Genomic DNA, 23,075 nt, shown 5'->3' with positions numbered 1-23,075 from the left:
GCGGAGGGCTGCCAACACACCTGTGCCGCTCCCTCCTTCCTTCCTGTCCTCCCAGAAACATTCAAAACTAAAAAAAAAGCATTGCAGGCAAATTGCAACCTAGCGTCTGGTTCCCACCTAATGACTTAGACCCTCCATACACTGCTTGTGCAAGATGTTCTCTGCTCTGCAGCAGGTGAAGCGCCTCACTAGTAACAGTGAACTACTTTCTGCCTGCCACTCCTCCGCATATCTGGGTCATCTTTCTGACACAGGTGAACTCACCACTAACAAACCCCACCCTGGCATCCCAGGTAACGAGGGGTCCTTCCTCTCCCGCAGTGGCAGGCCATGGCAGCATGGGGGGAACAGCATCCCCAGGAAACTACATCTGAACACTAAAACAACACTCCATGGTGGGATGGAGTAAACAAAAAGCGTGGCACGCTCTTCATTCGGGTATGCATTGCTGATAAAAAGCTTGCTGTCTTTTCTTTTGGTTTTCAATGCCCACCTTGTTACTCCCAGTCAGATAAACTTTGTTAACTAGTTTTTGAATATCTGCTCCTCCCTAGCACCAGTGGCATCTTTTACTCCGGTTTCACGGGCTTCCAAAATTAAACGTCTTTGAAAACCGTCTCTCTGGGGGAGCGTTTGCTTCCTCACACTCTCAGGCAGCCAGCAGGAGAGGTGCCTGCCGTTCTTCAAGGGCAGACGCCTAAAAAAGGCGCAGGCAGGGCGGACGGAGGCCTGTACCCCTCGGCCATCAAGTGCGGAGCCCCGGCTGGCGCCCGCCAGCACGCCTGCTCTCCATTCGGCGGGTCGGGACCGAGCCCGCGGGGGCCGGTTGGGGAGACCGATGCGGGCGGCCGCTCGGGACACCGCCACGAGCGATCGCGCGGCCATTGGGGCGCCCCTCGGGGCGGCCCCTCGGCGGTGCCGGGGGCGGGGCGGGGCGGTCCGCAGCCGCCATTGGCTGTCGCTATGCAGGGCCGGCGGCCGCCCCCCCGCCCGTCCCCCGCCGCGGTGTGGGGCGCAGCCGGCGGCGCGGGAGCTCCATGGAGGCGGCGGCAGCAACAGATGCGGCGGCGCGGCCCGGCCGCCCCTAGCCGCTCCCCGGCCGCGCTGCGCGGGGGCCGCCGCCGCCGCCCCTAGCGCCCCGCCGGCGAGATGGCCGGGTCCCGGCGGCCGGCGAGCGGCGAGGCGGGCACGGCGGGCTGCGGGCAAGCCATCGTCTGGCGCAACGTAGTGCTGATGGGGTTGCTGCACCTGGGCGCCGTCTACGCGCTCAGCCTGGTGCCGCGGGCGCAGCTCCTCACCCTCCTCTGGGGTGAGTGTGGGGGCGGCGCGGGACTGCGCTGCGCCACAGGTGGGGAGGGGGCGGCTTCCCGGCGGCCGGGACCCCGGCGCAGCCCCCGCCCGGCTCGGGGCCGAGGGTTTCCCCCGCGGGTCCTCCGGAGCCGGCGGTGGGGGAGCGAGCCGCGTCTTGTTTTCTATGTATTTATCCCGTTTATTTGTGCAGTCGCTTCGCTGCGTTTGGCGTGGCGAGTCGCGCGCGTTCGCGGGCAGGCGTGGGCCGGGCGCTCCGCTGAGCGGGGGGACGCCCCCGCGCTGCCCGGCAGCTTCTGCCGCTTTTGTTCCCGTGCCCCCCCCCGCGGCCGCTCCCGGGATGCCATTGCCAGCGCCGCGCCGGGCCCTCGGTTGCTGTAGAAACAGGAGGCACTCTGCCTCCGGTTACGTTTATCAGGTTTTTTAGTTAAAAAAAAAAAAAGAGTCAAGCAGCTGATATTTCGGTTTAAAAGTCTGATAGAGAACGCGTTTGTCTTTCCTTTGCTGCTTCCTCTTGTTACTTTATGAGCACCTAGGTCTTTCTGCTCCGGTTGGGAGTAGAAAATCACCCCGTCCTTTGTCTCTTGGGGAAGGTGATACATCTTCTCATTAGGGAAGATTTAAAAGTCGAGGAAGAGCTGTAAGGTGCTGGCAAGGAGAAAATAAGCCCAGCTGTGCTTTTCGAGGTGAGGTGGTTTGCTGCATCTGTCGTCTTGGTAGCTGTGAAAAGCTGAAGATTCGGTTTGGGAAAGAATACGAAATACAGCGTCTTTACTTCCATCCTACAGCGAGGTCCTCTTTTCTCCACAAAAGAATGATGCTGGGAGAAGGGCTACATAGAAGCACTGCAGTATTGTGCAAGGTTTCTCGGGGTTTGTGAGACTAATACATGGTGGATGTCAGCATCATCCTTCACCGGGCAGAACTGTGTATCGAGTCATGTAAATGTGGGTGGCCAAGAGGATAAAAACTTGAATGCTACTTACAGCTGGTGCAGTTTCTTGGGTAAAAGACCTGCTTTGGTGAGCTTTTGAGGGAATGGAGAATGTAATGGCCTGGGACTCTTTTATACAAATAGAGGGTCTGTGCTGCAGGGAACTCACAGGGAATTCGGGTTGTTAGGCTGCCATCAGTAGCGTTGAGGTGACTCTCAAAAAGCCCCAGCCAAATGCTTTAGAAATCAGGTTTATTTCTTCTGTTTGAGGAATTCCTAAATCTATTTTTCACTGGTTCAGCTTTTGATACTCAGTCTGTCTTAAACCCTTAGAAATAGCCACCTTTGCTGTTTGCAGTTGGGAAATGAACCCTTCTGTCAATTACCATCCTTGACAAGTTCTTAATTGGGAAACTGTTTCTGGGGACATGGCATTTGACTGGCTGCCTGGTTTGTACAAACTGTTACCTGGCTCGCTCACAACCAGAAAAGGTTTGGGGGGTGGTTGTGTTTTGCTTAGTCTCCTGTGAGCTTCTCTCCCCTCCCTATTCCTGGTAGTGTTCAGGCTGATTTCATAGTTTACCTTGGCCGTAGCTTGATGGCTGGGGAGACCAGGATAGCCTGCGGGAGCTGTGTGACCAGAACATGCAGCCTGTGGTCTGCTTTCAACCCTTTTAGGTCCTGTAGTGTGCAGGCAGGTGGGCTTTCTTTTTATCTGTTTTGCCTTTCCAAGAAGACAAGTTGAAATCATCTCTGATTTCACTGTGTCTTAATTACAAAACTCCTTAAGGCTGGAGCTGAAGGATTGAATTACCAATTTCAGCCTTCCATCCTCCAAGGTATTTTTTCCTGGTTGAAATTAAACAGATGCTAAATAATAAACAGGTCTCAACAACTTTACAACTTAATGCCTTTCTTTCTGAAAGCAAGAGCCTCCCATTTCTCGACATCATTGTTTTTAACAGCCACCCTAAAGCAGACCACAAAGTTTTTACGGGCATTTGCCGGGTGGTTTTTACAGGGGCTCTGCAGCAGGGAGTGGGTGCATTGCCTCCAGCTGTCTTGGCCAGCTGGACACTGTGTGCTGCTCTCGCAGCTGGCTGCTGTGGGGTCTGCCCCCCTCAGAGGTGGTGGGCAAGGTGAAAATACAGGATCTCCTGCAGAATACATCAGACAAAAGTAGCTTGCTGTCACGCTGGAGACCTGTGTCCAAGGTCTCCCTGAGAGAGACTCAGGGTAGACAAATGCAGGGTTGCTGTTGCTTAAATTGACAAACCCACCTTGCTTCACTCTGGAAGGAGCCAACCTGTAAAGTTGTGTTGGAAGGAAGAAGTGTCGATCAGATGTGTCCCTTGCCCTCCCCGGTTCTCCACATCTCCTGCCCTGTGCAGACCAGCTGTGAGATTGCCTTTTTGTGGGCGGTGGCTGCCAGCCAGCCTTTGGAGCAGGGCTGGCGCAACACAGAAGTTGGGTGGCGGGTAGGGGTGTAGCCTTGGGTAGTGCAGATACATGCATACACTGAAGGGTGCAGATGGAGGAGCTGCAGCCCTTGTTGCATCCATCCGTGGTTTTCTTTTTCTTCCCGAGCTTGCTTGGGACTTGGGAAGCTTCCTAGTGATCTTATGCAAGCCCTTGCATTGGTCTGTCCTGTGCTCCTCCATGGGTAAGCTGCAGGAACAAGTGTGCAGAGAGTGGCTTGCTGGTGCTGGGTGTGACCTCCGTGGTGTCTGGCAGGAAGCGGGCAGCTTCCCATGACTCACCACTGCCTGCTTGGCTTTTTACTTTCTCCTCCCCCCCGAGACATCCATGGCTCCGTGGGCTCTCTGCTGGGGCAGACTGGGTGCTTCCCCTCCCTCTGCAGGGCTTGCTTTCCTCCTTCCTACCCCTGAAGGCAGTTGGTAATCCCTGATTCACAACTGCTTGCTAAGCGGAGCTGCAACACCACTGTGCCACCTAGAAAACAGCTGTTCAAGCCAAACTGCCTGCTCAGCAGGGCTCATTTCCATTGGTAATTTATTGACATTTGTCCAGCTGTACCTAATAGACAATGGAAAAATGTTGCCAAGTGAAGGCTTGGCTGGTTGTTTACTTGGGATTATCTGTGCTTCCCTGTTCCTATTGCCTCCTGCACTAACACCTTGAGGCCTGTGTTACAGCTTCCTGCACCCCACATGGAGCCGGGGTTGCACAAGGGATCCCAAACAGCATTCTGGGTGGTACAGCCACCTTGCCCAGGGGGCACCAGGAATTGGGTTATCTTTCAAGGGATGTATAGATAAACTGGTTAAAACATAGGCTTTTGAGGCCATCCCAGTGCCTCCATGGAATTTGGTTTCAGTCCAAGCTGAACAAAACCAATAAAATTACTCATGTCAAAATTTTCCATGAGCTGGGAACTGCCTTGACCCTTGACAAGAGGCAGCAGATGATATGTGTGAGGCATCAAGCAGCCCTGGGCTGTGCCCACGGGGCAGCTGTGTAGCCATCCCAGCAGATCCTGCCAGCACTGCGCCTGTAAGATGTCCCCCTTTCTGCCAGCCCGACTGTGCTCTCTGGGAACCCTCTTGCCTTGCTCTTTTCCAACCTGACTTGTGGTTTGGTGCAGGGATGTGTGGAGAAGACCCTGTTGCCTTCCCCTTTCCCTCCTGATCCAGAGCCAGACAGCTTGTGATACGTGGTTCCTCCTTCCTCTTGGTGCTTTGCTGTCTGTGTCCATGCTGTTTTGTAGCTGACAGCTGCTGCTTTGGGGCATCCCTGCACTCCGGGTTCCTAGCCTTGGAAAGGGGTGGGAACTGTTGAGGAAACGTGCCTCAAGTCTTGTCTGCCCCCAGTCCCACCAGTAGGCTTGCTGAGCACGGCTGGCGGGTTTGGCAGGGTTCACCAGCCATCCTGCAAAGCCCAATGCATGGTGCAGCCCAGGCCCCAGGGAGCTGGCACGTGGACCTTCCCCTTCAGGTCTCTCTTTGTCCACCTGCTTTTGCAGGGCTTTGGGCTCCTGGTGCTTAGCACCTCCTTAGAGAGATTTGCAGGGGAGGGATTGCCATTCTCTGTAGACTTGCATCAGGAACCAAAGCAGGGTGGGAGCACCTTGCTGTCAGTGGGGCCAGAAACCAGAGAATAGTGATGGGTCTGCCGGCTGGGCCAGGCATGCAGGTTCTCCAGGAATGAACTCGTGCAAAGGGGTCCTTGTGGCCAGCTGGGGCTGTGGATGTGGTTCACTGATGGCCCCTTTTGGGCTGGACATGCTGCACCTCCTTCCACAGGCCACTTGGTAGGAAACTGTGTGCAGCTCATCCCCTAAGTTTGTAATGTGCCATTAAATGATGCTTCTTAACCAGGAACCTCTCTGTTCCAGCCAGCTCCATCCTGTTGCAATCCCAGCGAGGTTATCTGTTTGGGTTAGGAAAGCAAAGCAAAAAAACTCCGAAAGCCCTGTACAGAGAAAATTGCCAGCATATTTCACTGCAGGGCCCAATGTGCTGCTAACAGGTTTTTTTGATGGGCTCGTGATAGCTTCTTTTTCTTCAAGACTCCATTCTGGGGGTTCACATGATGTGTAAGGGTCTCAGATTTTGTTTGGAAAAAGGTGCTTTTTAGCCTTCACAGGGGGTTTGTGAGGAAGCACTTAAGGTAGCCAAATGCATTATAGGGAATAGAAAAACCCCACAAAAGATTAAGCTGTTTACCTGCTTTAAAACCTCTTCTTGCAGGCTGCCAAGCATTACTGGTACTAACAACTTTAAAACCCCTGTATCATGTGGATGTGTTTCGCAGAGCTGCCCGATAGCTGAGCAGATGTTGGTTCACACGCTGATATGCCTTGCCAGAGCCTGGGATCGGGGAGGAGGATGGCCTTGCTCTGATGGTGCTCATATGGGAGGGGAGGCTTGTTGCTGTTATTTTAGCAGTGTTTAGGAGATGTTTTAGTGCTCTTGAGGGTGCCAGATTGATCATGTTCAGCCGTGGCAGGCCCCATGCCATGCTTACCCACAGCTTTCCCCTGCGCTCGAGCGCTGGCTGGCTGGCAGACGGAGCGGTGGTGCTGCCCAGCTGCATCCCTGCCAAAGCACAAGCTGCTCCCAGGCACGGGTCTGGATCCAAATCCTGCTGCCTGCATCACTTCGATAAGGGAGATTAAAGCAATTGTGGTCTTAGCACTTTGGGTTACTGTGGTGCCTGGAGGGCACCACCGAGATCATTACCTCTTTCTCAGCCCTTCTGGTAGCGTGTCTATGTAATGAGGTACATGTTGCTGTTGTGCACTGCAGATGGAAGTTTTGTTGGTCTTGCACATTTCAGAAGTCTTGCATATTCTTGAGTGCCATCTACTGGCTTTTTGGTTATTAACTGGTTTTAGTCGTTAGCCATTTCTACGCACAGTGTTAGAAACTTTGCACAGGTGGCTGTAAATAAAAAGATCCTAGCTCCAAGGAAGTTACACTTGGTGCCTCTGAGACATCTGCAGGTGAAGGAGAATGGAAATATTGTCTCTGTTTTGCAGACATGAAATGGAGACATTTGATTAAAACTTTCTACTGTCATTCCTGCTGCCGCTCTGGAAGGAGCACCCTCCAGGTCCTGCAAAGTGGTTATGCTCAGGTGATTTCTGTAGGCAAGGTTTTGGGTCAGGAAACAGGTAGCGAATGCCTTCCTCTTAGATACCTCTGTAGAGGTGTCTGTGGCCACCTTGGTGGGAGGAGCTTAATGAACAGAAGGACCTTACCTCGCCTTACTCCCAGGAGACATCTCCTGCAGCTCTGGGAGGTTTCTGTGGCATACAGGAGGCTAGCCTTGTTGTCCATCAGCCCCTAGCTCTGCTGGGCTTTCAGCAGTTCAAGACAGCAGCTGGTCCACTAGATGAGCAGAGAAGAGGCAGACCTTCAGAATGGGGATTGCATCTCTGAGGTGCACATCAGCACCGGGGAGTAGCCCTGCTTATCTCCAGAGCGGGTTTGTACTGGCTTTTCCTCCCCTGCCCCGTTTGAAAATGTTGTTTTACAGCTGTCTCTCTTAATAGTCAAGTTCTTGGCTTGTTCCTTCGCCCCTAGCATCAAGAGCTGAACTCCCATCATCTCTTACGGGAACAGAGTCTTTTCTCAAACAGTACTTCTTTCCTTAAAAATGACAAGTGCCCTGGAGCTTGGGGTGGCTGTAACACGCTGTTCCCTAGCCTTTTGCATCTGGGAAAGGTCTGAGCTCCGTGTCCACTGTAGAGCTGGGGAACACCGCAATGCACAGACATGAGAGTGGTCCCGGGCCTGTTCCAGATCCCACTCTGAGATGCTCTACTGTAGAGGACACTCCTGCCCATCCGATGTTTCCCCTTTCCCAGCATTCACTCCTCTCTTGTTTTAACTGTTGCTGGAGATGATTCCTTAAGGTCTTGTCTGTGATAACATGATAAAGAAATGGAGAAAAAAACCTAATGTCTGTGTGGGCGCAGAGCATGTGTGTGCTGAGCCCTGGATGCATGTGATGGCCCTTTTTGGTCCTGTTGTTCTCAGGAGGTGGGTTCAAGGCACTCCTAATGAGTTCTTGCAGTTGGGCTGCGTGAATAGGTGAGTGAGTAGTGAAGCTGTTTGTTTAGACACCAGGATGTTCAGCTGGCACAAAGCACTGCTGGACCTTTGGCTGCTCTGAGCTGTGCTCCAGGCAAACCAGAATAACCTCAAATACTCTTTCCCTTTGACCTGTGTGATGAAGATGGAGATGAGAGCTGGATCCAGCAAAGGTAGAAATCCCTGTCTCTACTCCTACTGAATTTGACAGGGATTGTTGGCTTTCAGGCTGCCCTCTGACACTGGGGGGTTGGGAGAAGCATCCCTCTGAAGCAGCCCTGTGAAGGAAAGAGCTGGGGAGGTTTGTTGGCACCCCCAGAGCTGGCTGTGTCAAACACACAGAAGCCTAGCCAAGGGCTGTGGAAGCGTGAGATGCCTCCTCCAGCCCTGGCCCGCCAGCTCCTGAGCTGATGCAGGCAGGCTTTGGGGAGGCAACAGAGATCTGTGGCTCTAGCTTTTTGTCTTTGGTTACATGTGGAGGTGGGGATGGCAGTATACAGGCTCTGAGAAGTTTCCGTGGATGAGTTGGGACAGACTTTGCTCCAAGTAGAGGGAACGCATCGGTCAGTGTTGTGTCAGCATTAGAGGAAGTCTCAAGGGGCTGGGAGCAGATCAGATGCCTCTTCTCCAGGAGATGCCACCAGACAGAGCAGCGGGAGCCACGCAGACCTGCTTGTCTGGGGTTGCTGCAACTGCTGTCAAGGAGGCAAAGGCATTGCTCTCTCCCCTGCGACGGCTGGGCTGGAAAATGTCAGCTCGCCCACCAGAACTTAGTATGCATCCTCATCACTGCCACTCCGCCTTCCCTCCCTGCAATTACAGTTGCACTTGTAATTAACACTGATGTTATAATTGAAGCCAAGCAATTTCTTGCAGTCAGATTTTATTTTTACCATGTAGGCTAACAATAAAATGTGCTGCCCCACTGGAGAGCTGAAACATTAACAATTACTGTGCTAAGTAAAGCAAGGCTGATATGAAAGAGAGGGGAGGGCTGTTTGACAGATGCTGGCGTCAGGAATCCTGTATGCCATCCCTCTTTTGCAGGGACCTCATCACTAAGAGGATGGGGATTTCTGGAGGGGGACTGAAATGAGGATCTTTCTTGACCCATTTTTGGCCACTGGCTTCTCAGATGATGTTCTGGGCGGCTCAGAATAAAATAACCTGGCCTTTGCAAATGGGGGAGCTCTTCTTGACTGGACTCTTTCTTTGCCTGGCTCTTTGGCTCTGTTCTTTGGCTGACTTTGTTTTTTTGAGTGTTTTGTATGCTCCCCAACCCAGCTTCACTGTAATGCCTTCCATGCCCGTGAGGTCCCACTGTGTCAGTGGAAAGGGTTGCAGTGTTTGGCTGCTCCTACCCTGCCCTCTGCATCTGGAGTAGTTCACAGGACGTCTCCTATCATGGCCACACAGCTGGATCTGTGAAGGGACTTCTGCCCAGGCCCTTAGGTGGCATTTCAGAAGCAAGGGAGAAGGCACCTGGAAGGGGTTTGTGGTGCTCTAACCAGCAGTTGCTGCAGTCCAGGGCTGGGGTGGACCTACAAGCTTGCTGTGCTCTCCTGGACACCCAAGAGCTTGGAGAGAAGCTGGAGGCCAGGGTGAGACAAGGTGTTTCTGAGGCTTATTTCATGTTCTTCATAAGTGGAGGTGGAGGAGTTGGGATGCAGAAGGGCTGCAGCTCATGTAGAGAAGTGCTTGGGCAGAGCAGCAGAAGCAGGTCCTGATGGGAAAGACTGAAGATAGATTCTCTGAGCCCTGGCGGCACGTGGGGTGGAGGGACAGCAGTCCTGGGCTCCCGCTTGGTGCCTGTTGCTCTCTATGGATGATCCGTCAGGCAGGGCCACTACCAGGGCACTGGAGAAGGGAAATGTATGGGTGTTGGGTAACAGCGCAGGTTGGAAATGGCAGCATGTCATATGAAAATGTCAGAAACTCCCTATTTTATAGGGGATTGAGGATATAAAAAGGGGGGTTGCCTTTTAATAATTTTTTTGGCCAGCACCATGAGGTTATAACTTCTTTCCAGAATGCATTTGGCTGTAGATGTGGAAAATAGGACCTTTATAGTCAACTGAAGCAATCAGTTGTAATGGTGGTTGTAGATGATCACTTTCATTCTGAGCTGCTCCTTCCCCTGCTGCAGTCAGTTAGACTCGGCTGCAGTGAGGCAGGCATGCAAGTGTGGCCAGACCTCCTTGCAGGAGCCATAGCAAGGCTCTCCTTGTTTTCCGTTGGCTTTGGCTCCTACCTTTGATGCAGAGGGATAGACTTGTGTGCTTGAGTTGGCTGAAAACTGTCTGGCCACTATTCAGCAAGCAGATGAAAGTGGGCCTCCTTATGCAGTGTATGCACAGGTGGTGGTGGGGATGTGTGTGTGGGGGGATATGAAAAACATCTTGCTGGGTAGGTGGAGGCAGAGACCTAGTGTGTGGGCCTTCTCCCTGTGCCAGAGCTCACTGCAGGAGCAGAGCTGGGCTGGGCTAGGGCTGTTTGGGCTGAAGGGGCGCAATGAGTAGTCATTCAGAGAGCGTGGTGAGCAATTATCTGGTGAGTGCCCCCGGAGAGCTGACAGCATCAGCCTGCCTGCTGCGCTGGAGACAAAGGTGTCCTTCTCTCCCCTGGGACCATCCTCTAACCTGACAGCTCTGGGTTACTGACCTGCCTGCTGCATGTTAGCCCAGCTAGAATGCAATTTGGCCACTGCTGTTAGAGACAACAAAAAATGTTTGTACAAATATATTAATGACAAGAAGAGAGCCAAGGAGAATCTCCATCCTTTATTGGATGCGGGGGGGAATATTGTCACCGAGGATGATGAAAAGGCTGAGGTACTCAATGCCTTCTTTGCCTCAGTCTTTAACAGGCAGACCAGTTATCCTCAGGGTATTCAGACCCCTGAGCTGGAAGACAGGGATGGCGAGCAGGATAAACCCCCCGTAATCCAAGAGGAAGCAGTTAACGACCTGCTACGCCACCTGGATGCTCACAAGTCTATGGGGCCAGATGGGATCCACCTGAGAGTGCTGAGGGAGCTGGCAGAGGTGCTCACCAAGCCACTCTCCATCATTTATCAGCAGTCCTGGTTAACGGGGGAGGTCCTGGATGACTGGAGGCTTGCCAATGTGATGCTCATCTACAAGAAGGGCCGGAAGGAGGATCTGGGGAACTACAGGCCTGTCAGCCTGACCTCGGTGCTGGGGAACATTATGGAGCAGTTCATCTTGAGGGCGCTCACAAGGCATGTGCGGGACAACCAGGGGATCAGGCCCAGCCAGCACGGGTTCATGAGAGGCAGGTCCTGCTTGACCAACCTGATCTCCTTCCATGACCAGGTGACCCGCCTAGGGGATGAGGGAAAGGCTGTGGATGTGGATGTGGTCTACCTGGACTTCAGGAAGGCCTTTGACACTGTCTCCCACAGCATTCTCCTAGAGAAGCTGGTGGCTCACAGCTTAGGCAGGTGTACTCTTTGCTGGGTCAAAAACTGGCTGGACGGCCGGGCCCAGAGAGTTGTGGTGAATGGAGTTCAATCCAGTTGGTGGCCGGTCATGAGCGGTGTTCCCCAGGGCTCGGTTTTGGGGCCGGTCTTGTTCAATATCTTTATCAATGATCTGGACAAGTGGATCGAGTGCACCCTCAGTAGGTTTGCAGACGACACCAAGTTGGGCGGGAGTGTTGATCTGCTCGAGGGTAGGAAGGCTCTGCAGAGGGACCTGGACAGGCTGGATCGATGGGCCCAGGCCAACTGTATGAGGTTCAACAAGGCCAAGTGCCGGGTCCTGCACTTCGGCCACAACAACCCCATGCAGCGCTACAGGCTTGGGGAAGAGTGGCTGGAAAGCTGCCTGGCAGAAAAGGACCTGGGGGTGTTGGTTGACAGCCGGCTGAATATGAGCCGGCAGTGTGCCCAGGCGGCCAAGAAGGCCAATGGCATCCTGGCCTGTATCAGAAATAGTGTGGCCAGTAGGAGTAGGGAAGTGATCGTGCCCCTGTACTCAGCACTGGTGAGGCCGCACCTCAAATACTGTGTTCAGTTTTGGGCCCCTCACTACAAGAAGGGCGTTGAGGTGCTGGAGCGTGTCCAGAGAAGGGCAACGAGGCTGGTGAGGGGTCAGGAGAACAAGTCTTATGAGGAGCGGCTGAGGGAACTGGGGTTGTTTAGTCTGGAGAAAAGGAGGCTGAGGGGAGACCTTATCACGCTCTACAACTACCTGAAAGGAGGTTGTAGCGAGGTGGGTGTCGGTCTCTTCTCCCAAGTAACTAGTGATAGGATGAGAGGAAATGTCCTCAAGTTGCGCCAGGGGAGGTTTAGATTGGATGTGAGGAAAAATTTCTTTACTGAAAGAGTGGTTAAACATTGGAACAGGCTGCCCAGGGAAGTGGTTGAGTCACCATCCCTGGAGGTATTCAAAAGATGTGTAGATGAGGCGCTTAGGGACATGGTTTAGTGGACATGGTGGTGTTGGGTTGACGGTTGGACTCGATGATCTTAGAGGTCTTTTCCAACCTTAATGATTCTATGATTCTATTCTATGATTCTATGTTTGTCGGGATGCAAGAGGCTTGTGCCTTGTAGTTTTAATGAGGTGTAGCACTTGCAGCCCAGCTCTGAGACTCAAACTGCCGGAAGGAGAGAAAACTGGGAGAGGACACTTTTTGCAACAGGTTTTTCTCTGAGCTCCATTTGGTTTTGGAAAGGGGAGGAAAAGGTGTAGGAGCTGACAGCATACAAGTGAAGCAGGCACAAAGCATCTGGGCAAGATGCAGTGATACAGAGGGACAGCAACATCGTCCAGAGTCTGAAGTCCTGAGAAGTTGAAACCATCAGAGCTCTGCTTTGGCAGCTGCTGGCTGGCCTCGGAGGGCACCAGGTCGGAGCAGGGTCTGTCCTGTACAATGGATCCTGTTCAGCGTGGGGCTGGGAGAAAGGTGCTGCTGCTTCCCCAGGGAATCGTGCCCAGAGGCCCAGCAGTTCAGAAGGGGATCGCTCCCTGCTGAGCCCTGTTCCTTTCCTGTGCCCCATGCCTAGAGATCATGAAAGGGGGAAGCTTTCAGTTTGCCCAAATCACAAGTATGTAATATGCCTCGTCTTTGTTTCTAATAGTCAAGAAGCTGCTGTTCCCTGGCTCTGTGCTTTGGGTGGTCTTGCCAGCATGCACAGCATGAGCGGCGGGATGAAGCCATTCCCTCGCCATGTACCCAGCTGTGTACAGGGCAAGCTTTGGCCAGTGATGGGCAGGGGTGCTAAATAACTAATCCTTCTTCCTTGAGGCAGAGCTGTCTGCTGAATGCAGGGCTTTGGAGTGCTGTTCTAATGGCTTAACTGCACTATTTCTTTGCTCCGTCCTTGAAAAAAGAGACAAAATTGGCATTAATTCTTTCTTGGCATTTATAGAGCACTTAAAAACCACCAGAGCCCTAGCCGGCTTGCGGATTGAGGACAGCAGTGAGGTCACTGGGAGAAAAGTGAAATCTGCCCATGGTTTTGTGATGATGCAGGATTCAGCTGAGCTGGGAGAGGCTACACATAAGCATCAAAAATTTCAGAGAAACCAGAGCATCTTCCAGCCTTCTCTTTTGATCTAAAAATACATGTAAACTGTTCAGTATCTTAAGGCAATCTTCAGTTGCTGGTGAGTTCAGGGAATCTGTATTTGCTTCCTAGGGGAATTTTAGCATTCGCTGGAATACTTGCTGTCAGCCGTGATTTCCATTGCTCTGTTGGCTTTATTTATGTCACATTGGCTGCAGTTGTCAATGCGAACGTTTCTGCTATTCCAACTGGAATAAAGTCTTTTGTATACTCAGCCAAAAGGACTGGCTCTGGGGAATGCTCCTGAAAATGTATACGCAGGCATGTGCATCCAGGCAGAGACAGCCTGGATTTCATGAGCTGGTGATGGCAGGGCCAAGAAGATGCGACAGATGGCTTCTCCTGGAGCTCCTCCACCATGGTACAGAGGGGCAAGAGAAGGACCTCGTCTGAACTCATCTTCTCTGCAGCTCTAAAACTCTGCTTCCCCTTTGCCTTTGATGTGCTTCCTCTTATCTCTTTTTCTCTTGGTTCAATTTAGAGTAGCTCAGAGGACGTGTAGATCTAATTTTAGATGAACCTGCTTCTGGCCTGAGACTTCACACATTTGGTCTTCACAGGAATGCACGGTTCCCCGTGAGAGCTGGCATGTGCTGTATGATGGGCAGCTCAGGGAACTGGTGCTGCTGCACGCCGGTGCTTTTTAATTCTCAGTTGCTAGTTTGAATCCCGCCCAAGGTGCTTTTGATGCCAGCCTTTGATAGTTAGCAGGGCTCAGTGAACAGTGGGTTGGCTAATTGACTCCATCTGCTAGCAGAGAAATGTTTCCTTCCCAGAGACCCCAGGGCCAGAGCACTAATTCAACATTTCTTCTTGGCAGCAATTTAGGGCCTAAGGTGGAAAATTTATCCCTCCTTAGTAAATGTAGTTCCAGGTCAGGAAATGAGGCTTTTTTAGTAGGATGATGTGGATTAAGTGCTGTGTTAGTGCTCCTCACGTCTCTCCACTGTGGAGGAAGAGATCTCCAAGGTTGCCCTGGAGGGTGACAGAAGTAGAGATGTGTACTGGAGACTTGATGTCTAATCTAGATCTAATAATGCTGCATGTTGACCCTGGCCCTCCCGCCAATGCAGTGCGTGACATCAACCAGAGTTTTTAAATGAGATGTTTGGATAGACCAAGTACTGGTCTAATTTGGCATAGGAAAACTTTCCTTTCTGAGGGCAGACACGGCATTTTAAGAAAATATATCCCAAAACTTCGTGTTATCTAATGATAGCGCAAAAAAGTGTTGTGGTACCAGGCACCATGAAATTATTGGCTGCATTTCTGGTCTGAGCCCTGATGTTGAATCAGAAGAGAATCTTCTACTGCTGTGTGTGTAGTGAAGTGGAGGATCTCTGAGGTGTTCAAAAGAGGCCAAGCAGCTACTGAAATGGATGGCAGTGCTGCCTTGAATTTCAGTGGGAATGGAGTTAGGCACCACTCAACGCTACTGGAAGTGCTTTCCCTGGTTTGGTCAGATTAGCTGATGTGGTTCATTAGTGCTAAATTTGCCGCTGAATAACAGCAAAAACCCACAAGTGAGGAAGAGAAGGCAGATGCAGGATATGCAGATGTAATTTAATTTTTAGAAAGGAAAAAATCCTAACCGTAAGGTACAGAAATGTTACATATTTATGGCAATCAGTCAGCTTTGCAATACTCACTTTGTGCTTGAGCAACTCGCTGTTTGTATTTCTCATGCAGTTCTTGTAGCCTCATGGAAGACCCTGGGTTTTATGCATTTGGTTATTAAAATTCCCTAGCAAGCAATTTTGATCTGGCTGAATAAGCAGCAGTAAAATGCTGGTGTGGAAATGGACAAATGTTGCATGTCCATCCCTGTTATTTTTAATCCTCAAATAGTTATTTATACAAACAAATCAAGTTGTGGTATCCCTTTTTATACAGGGATGAAAAAAAATGGCCTGTGCTCAGATGAAAATTTCTTGCCAGGCTTTGTCACACAGAGGTTTGCCTGAGACTTTGCTGGCTACTCCACCTGTGGAGAGAGTATTTCTACCAAACGGTGTCATGTCACAAGACGTCTTCGTCATGCAACAGCATTTTTAAGGTCAGTTGCTTTCAGCTGCCTTATTGTTAAAGAGGTAACAGATGTCTACAGGTGAAGCACAGCCCTTGTGTTTGTTAATTTTTCTTCCCCAAGCAAAAGATGTGCTTTCTCGGCCATTAGTGTCACTAGAATTCACGTCTTCTTAAGAAATTACTCCTTCCTGTATCTGTGGGATTTTGCCTCCTGATCCTTGAACTGCTAGAGACACAGTGTGTGTACAAAAATGCATAAGCCTTTGCTGAATGTAACTTGAAGCACTCCCACCTGGGGCTGGGAACGCGTCAGGTCTTGAAGGCTAAACAGTGTTGGGAATGTCATCACCCGGCAGTGAGACCTCCAGCAGAACCAGGGTGCTGTATGCTTCTGAAGCTGTCCTCAAAATGAGGGCAGTAGGAGAGCTAAGGTTTTTCCACGATAGCAACTGAAAGCCACTCAAGGACCATCTCCCTGAGCAGATATAAAATAATGCTGCAGGTTGGTTGGCTTTGCATCAGGGGGCTGGCAGGAAGCGGCCGTGGGCAGAGGCTGTGACACAGAGCTTGGGAGAAGGGCAACCACAACCAGAAATCAGATGGACTCCGACAAGAGGTTCAAACAGGGTGTGGCTCTGTGGCTGGAGTATGCAGTTCTTCTACCCTGTTTCTCACCACAGTGAGCGCACTGGATGTTTTTCTGATCTGTGTTGGTGCTCCTGGCTTTCTTTGCTGGCTTGTGATCTTGCTGTCTGCCAGAGCCCCCGCTGAGTGGGATGCTGTGGAGAGACAGAGGAAGTGCTCAGCAGTCTGAAGAGGGATCTAGCAGCCCCAGCTGCAGGTCCCCTACCTGCTGACTTGAGGCCATGGGAACAGCAGCTGCCAAAATCTGTGTTAGGGCTATAGCTGTCAGTGATAGTGGCCAGTCCTAGGAAAGAATGATGCTCAGGCAGCTTGTTCTGAGCTCTTTGCTCTGGGCTTTGCACCAGCGCAGGAGTAAATGGGGCTGACGTCCTCTGAACGAGACATAAAACCAAGGTCATGACCCTTGGTGGCTATCTTGATCCAAGATCTATCACACCAAGTGTGATAACTCTGGGACAGCCTCCAGCCTTGGTAATTACTTTCCACATACTTCGTGCAAAATGCTGCATCTTGAAATCTACCAGTGTGCAGGCACTGCTAGTGCAACAGTAACTTTGTCTTTTTTCCCCCTTTTTAATTTTTTTTTCTTTTTTTTTTCTTTTGAATAGCAACTCCTCTCACCCTTGTTAGGAAAAAGTATTCAGCTAGGTGAGCCACTGTTCTGATCTTGGAAAGCATGTCATCTGTCTTGTTTGGAGTGGCCAGCACTTTCCCCCACGTGTTTTTCCCCATTGCTGGTACTGGTGAGACAGAGCTGGTCTGGGAGTTCCTGCCCTGCTTCCTAGCACTTGATGTAGTACATCCCCATGCTGGCTGACCTAAGATTTGTTATCACTTGACTTAAAACTGAGTCAGTGCTTTGCTGCATCAGGACCAGAAAAACATTTGTTGCATTTTGTAACATGCAAAAAAGCTCTAATGTTCACAAAACTTGCCTAGTCCCAAAGTCTGTTTGGAAAATGGGGCTGTGGTGGGATCTGTGTTTGGTACAACTCACCTAGACCAAACTGCGAGGATGATGGCTCTCTGGGCTTGTGTCAGGTTCAAAGTAGTCACCTTGCTATGGTTGAATGTAGTGTCCAAATCCCTTACTTCTGCAAGGGACTGTGAGGTTTTTAGCCATGTGTGAGAGAGATGCCAGTAGTGGGACTGGCAAGGGCTGATTCCCTTCCCTGCTCCTGGCCCTGCTAGCCCTCCTCTCCTTGCCGCCCCTGTGCAGGCAGGGATTGCAGGCATTGGGTGTGAGCTGGTGCCAGGCTCCATGTGTCACCACCCCACGGGAATGGTTGTGTGACATTATTCTGTATTTTAAAGATGTTTTATATATTGACAGTAGTGCCATTGTGAATGTGCAATTGATTTTGTTTCACCGCTACTATTTTTATGTCTGGTGTTTTGTCCCTTACAGATAATTGCGATTTGCTCCATGTAACTAGTTTATGTTTGACATTGGTAACGTGTGGGTAGTTGCTATCTGACACAATGTCTCCTTGTAATCTGTGCCTAAGAAAGATATCCAGTCATCTCATCTCTTTCAGGAGCCAGCATTGTCTGTTCAGATGTGTAGAGGGAACCCAGTGCTTGTTGGGCTTCTTGTTTTGGTTGATTTTTTTTTTTTTATAACCAGATAAAAGTCAAAAGTAATCTGGAATCTGCTGGATTCACAAACAATAAATACATATCATATTTCTAATGTGGTCCCAGGTTTCAGAAATGGAAGAGGTTCTAATTTTGATATTCAGCATACAACACAGTTGAAATTTTTTGGGGGAGAGATCTGCTCCAATTTAAGCAACCACTTAGAGCAGAGGATGATTTACTGATGCCTGTGAAGTAGCTACAGACTGTGGCAGTATCTCCCCGTATCTTCATAAGAGGTCAGTCCCCTGGACACTCAGGTTTTCAGTTTTGGCACTGGGTGTAGTAAAAGTTTTCTGGAAATCCAGCCATGGGGATAATGAGCTGTTCTGAAAAAAGATGGCTCAAATGTTTTATGCTGTTGATCTTCCATCCCATCCATTTTTAAACGATTTGCCTGGTACAGTTTTCATTGCTTCTCTCTGACAGTGAGATGGTACCTCTGTGCCTGCTGTTCAAAATCACACTGATGTCTTGCTGCCTTATCATGTTGCATGCTGAGAATATTTTATGAGCTGTTGGTCATCCTCCTTGCAGGATCCCACTTCCCCAAGCATCTCACCCTCGTTGCAGATCCCTATCTGCAGTTATCGCCCCCTGAACTACATTACTTTGCTTTTTCTATCCAGGCAGATCTTTATTTTGAGCCTTACTTTCCCTGTTTCTGCATGGATCCTTTTGTGTTTCTTCGCTCTCTCACTGTTGCTCCAAATTTAGCATCATCTGCAGTTGTAATTAATATGCTGTTTGCCTTTGTTTCAGGTCATTAATAAGGATGTTGAATAAAAATCTTCTGCCTATTGATTCTGGCATGTTCCCATAAATAGCATCTGTGCATGGGCACAGTGTACTTGGAAGCCTAGCAACCCGCCAGCTCCCTGTTTGCACGGTAGTTTAACCTTGTGTATCTTGTCTCTTTTGCATCCTCTCCCTGTCCCCGTGCACTAGTTCTCTTTTGTCCTTTTGCATAGGCTTACTTGTTGTTTTCTCTTCCCCCTCTTCCTCTTTGTTCACTCTCTTAAATGCTTCTCCCACTGCTTCAGTTCAGAAGCATTTTGCTTATGCTGTGCTCTGAGTGAGCTCACGGTTGGAAATGCTCTTGTCAGACCTTATGCTTCTGCAGGGCTCCAGCGGGGAGAGTGTGCTACCTGCCCAGGGGAGTGATGTGTTGGGGCCCCGCTTGCCATGAAGGCATTTCACACCAGTTTACTCCATTAACATGTGGTTTGTGTATTGCAGAGCTTGCAGGGGGGGTGTCGGAGACAATGGAAGAAGGAAGTAAAGTTCCTATTTTTAAGAGTAATTCTGCTTTGAGGTCTTGAGAAAGAGTAGGGAGAAACAAGGAGGAACCCACTTAAAACCTCTGCTCTGCTGGATTAAATCATCTTTCTTTGAAACGGGTCCTGGTTTACTGTCCAAAGGCAGCTCTGGGCTTGGTGTTTGAGTTGTGCAGAGCCCAGAGCTCTGGGCACAGGCTCTGCTGTTTCAGGTACTTGCACCCAGGTCTCAGACTTCCTGGGCCTGCAGCAAGCCCTAAACCTCCCTGCAGAGTTTTGGGTCTTAATTGGGATGGCAGTTAGAGCTGTTGGCTGGGGACACTTGTTTTGTATGTGTTGGGGGTAGAGCTCTGGCCCTGGCAGAGGGCTCTGGCTGGTGCTGCAGCCTGGCTGCCTGTGCTCAAGGATCCAGCTGGTGGGGTGATGAGATCAGAGCTACCTCCTTGCCCTTTCTGCACAGCTGTGGCACCCTCCTGGCTGCGATGGGCACCTGGATGGGCATAGCTGAGGATGGCTGTGGGAATGTCCATGACCATTACTGTAAAAGGAGGTCCAGAGGCTACGTTTCTAGGGAATTGTCCTGAAGCCAGCATGTTCAGATAAATGGGAGGAAAGTGGGCTTGACCAAAGCTAAAGCTCCTGTAATCATTGCTTTGAGCAGACAGTAATTCAAAGCAAAGCATAGCCAGCTGAAATTCTCTAAAACTATGTAAACTTGGGGCTCCACCACCTGTCCAGGCTAAGCTAGCTATTGCTCTGGGGAGCAGCAGGCATGGCACACAGCATTGCCACACCATCCTAGGGGCTAGGGAAGATAATTCAGCTCTTGTTCTGAGTAAATTCTTGAAAGAAACAATTTTACAGAAGCAGGAGTAAAGGCCCAAGAGCGCCCTGCAGACCTGTGGAGCTCCTTGCCATGCAATGCCACAGTATCCAGCAGGTGCAGAGGTATGTGAGGATGACACGTGCCTAATAACATGGGTATCTGCATTAACAGAGTAGATCTGAACTCTCACACTTAACATGGTAATTGGGAGCTGATGCTGAGAAGGAGCTGCTTTTGGGTCCGCGTGTGGCAGGAGGACCCTACTGCAGGCATAAGGCGGACCACAGAGCCGTGGAGTCAGCGCTGGGATGTGTTCCCAGCCCAGTGTCATACTTCAGCTCCATGCCAGGCAGACGGCTCCCTGCCAGCGGCCCAGTGAAGCAGATGCTCCACACTGCCTTCAATCCATGAGCGAGGCAAAAATAATAATGAATAAACGATCAGAAAATGGCTTGAAAGGATCTTCCTCCTCTCCCTCTGGCTTTAGTATGAAACTGTGAGCTGCACAGCTCTAACTTGCTTTTCACAACACCAGAAATACCAGCCTTAAACCCACTGTCTTTCAGATCTGTTCATTGGCTGCTCTGTTTCCTCTCTCATCCCAGGTCTCTCCAGACAGCTTTTTCTGCTGTGTTAGCTTTTGCTTTTTCATTTTTTTTCCTCTTGAAGTCCTCATTCCACTATCTTCTTTTTTTCTTTTTTTTTCCTTTCTTTTATTTTGGTATTAGCATGACACAGCCTTTTGTCAAGTGGCTTCAGAGCTCCTGCTCAGGCTGCTGTACTGTTGGTGGAACTCCCATGCCCTTGCTCTCTTAGACGCTGGCCCTGCCTGCCTGTGTGCTCCATCCCCAGGCTTGTGGCTAGCAAGTTCCTCACCAAGCCATTTTCTAGCTCTGTCTTTCTTATCCCTCAAGCACCTCTTGTTTCACAAGCAGCCCTCTCTGTGCAGACAGTGCTGGGGCCGGCTTGGTCTCCCCGTGAGGACAGCCCCATGGAAATGCCTCTTGGCCTCATAGCTGGGCATCTTGGGGAGGTGAGGATGCTGCCAGCTTGCTGTTCTTCCTTCACATCCATAATCAATGGATGCCGCCACGCTCCAACACAGCCCTGTCCCAAGCTGTGCTCCTGCCAGCCCTGCAGCACTGGTTGAGAGGAGGAAAAGCAGTATATTATTCCTCCTCAACAAGGTGGTTATCTGTGCCCTGAATTCCGTGTCTCCGGTACTTGTGGTGGCCTGTGATCATGTGTGAAGCCGATATATACGGATAGCACAGCTCAGTCTTCAGTCTATAGGTTAGGTCTGAAATGCTGCAGTTTCCTTGTGAGTGTGATTTTGCTTTGGTAAGTCAGCCCGGTTGCAGAGTTAGCTCACTGAAACATGCCGAAGAATAATCTGGCTATTTTAGCAGCTTCCTCTTTGTACATTAAGTACCTCACTAAATTAAAAAGAACTGTATCATTAACTGTTTGGATTCCAGGTTGTTTATTGGTACTTTTCTTGTGTTTTTCTTTTTTTTTGCCTTTTTCTGCAATAACTGTTTTTTACTCTTCGTTACTTAGGAGACCTGTTTAGTTACAGATCTAAGAGGGAGTTTTCAGTATAAGGGGAAGTTGCTATTAACTGAGCTGCTTTGCTCCACAGTGTAATCCTTTTGTGTTTCATGGGGATGTTCACCCCACACACACACTCCCCACCCCCCAAAAATGAGCCAGGTAGGTAAGTAGTGGCTCTCTTCTCATGTACTTACTGTAGCTGTGCATAATTAATGTAAAATCAAATGGTTTATAGTCTGATTTTTGGTTTGAGTTCATAATTTATTCTGCAAAGGAAAGCTTGAGACCTATCTTTACATGGCAAATATTTGTCATCTTGGCTATTTATACATTGGGAATTAGTGGCTGAGTATTATTTTCAGGCACCCTAATTCCTGTAAGAACCACAGAAATCTGATATCACTGTACAGTGCATTTGTCTGACAGGATTTGTTTCTGCTCTGGTCACCAAACTCCTGAGTAATTTTTTTTGTTTGTTTGTTTTTCTCTGGGGATGTTTCAGCCCTCAGGATTTATATTAGAAAATTCCTGCTCTTATGATTCCTCCTCTGCAAAGCCAAAAAATAGGCATGTTGCATGGGTATAAGCCCCAGCCATTTCAGCTTGATCACTGCAGTAGTGGCTGGGGCTGGCAAGTCCCTGGAGGGCTGGAGAGGGCAGGAGGATGGAGCTTGTGGTTGTGGCCCAGGGAAGCCCTGGGAAAGCCCCATTTGATCAGGGCAGCATGTTTCTGGGAGGCTCCGAGGGTATTTCCTCAGTCTGGCGCTTGTTCCCGGTTGGCCTTTCTGCCTCTCCACTTGCCGAGCCACACAGGTGAGATCCGGCTTGTTCCCAACCATGGCCATTGGGAGAACCCGGCATGCTGGCTGCCCCCTGTGAAACAGGCGTCCCCCTGCTTTTGCTGGGGCAGACCACCAGTCAGTCCCTGTCCAGAAGTACAGCTGAGCTTGCCTGCTCATGGTTGATGGCTGGAGACATGCTGCCTGTGAGGCCGCCTATGCAGCAACAGGACCCCTGTAGAAATGTTTCAGATAAATCCTCTCCCCATTTGTAGCCCAGGGCTTCCTGGGAAGTGTGAATTGGGAATGATGCTGGGAGGTGCTGTTCAAAGGTATGGACACAGGGTGGCATGTAGACCCTAGGGCAGCCCCCAGACTCCCAAAATACTGTTGTCCATTCTGCTGCAGTGCTGGTGGTGTGGAGTGGGCTGAATGAAAGGGTCTCTGTTAAACTGAGCTCTGTAAGAGCTGAATCATCAAGTGGCATAAATCCCTTGTATTCAGTGCAGCTATTTCATGTGATCTGTATGTTACCTACCACTCAGCCTCTTTCTTGCACTGGACAGAGAAGGAAAGCAAAATCAACCTTAATGTTGCATATGTCTTGTTCTACCCACTTATCTTTAATTCTGGTTTTAAGCAATCGATCATGATTAAGATGGATGTGCCTTGAGAAGCACTTGGTCAACGAAATGATCTGTTGCTTTGAAGTGGGAGAAAAGCCCCTCTTTGTGCTTTAAGGAAGCAAAAAGACTGCTAAAGACGGGAGGTTAACCAGTCATAAAGCCCACAGACAATATGTTCTTGTAATGATTCAGGACTATAACCTTAATATTTTTATGTTAGCTGGATAATGTCAGTATTCTGTGTGTCACAGATCTGTTCCCACAATTACAGTCATTTGAGCAATTTGGAAGGCCTTATTTAGTGAT

General features: G+C 50.2%; 1 protein-coding gene across 1 annotated transcript in view; it reads left to right on the top strand.

Annotated features, from left to right (window-relative positions):
- The first annotated feature begins 1,143 nt into the window (after nucleotides 1-1,143).
- SCD5 (stearoyl-CoA desaturase 5) overlaps nucleotides 1,144-23,075 on the top strand; it is a 35,430-nt gene continuing 13,498 nt past the window's right edge. The window contains exon 1 of the mRNA XM_076336984.1: nucleotides 1,144-1,309. Coding sequence (XP_076193099.1) covers nucleotides 1,150-1,309 — 160 coding nt within the window. The 5' untranslated portion in view covers nucleotides 1,144-1,149. The remainder of the gene's footprint in view (nucleotides 1,310-23,075) is intronic.

The sequence above is a fragment of the Aptenodytes patagonicus genome, chromosome 4 (assembly GCF_965638725.1).
Source record: "Aptenodytes patagonicus chromosome 4, bAptPat1.pri.cur, whole genome shotgun sequence".
Taxonomy (NCBI): domain Eukaryota; kingdom Metazoa; phylum Chordata; class Aves; order Sphenisciformes; family Spheniscidae; genus Aptenodytes; species Aptenodytes patagonicus.
The sequence above is the reverse complement of the archived record's forward strand: the minus strand, read 5'-3'. Positions and strand labels throughout refer to the sequence as shown.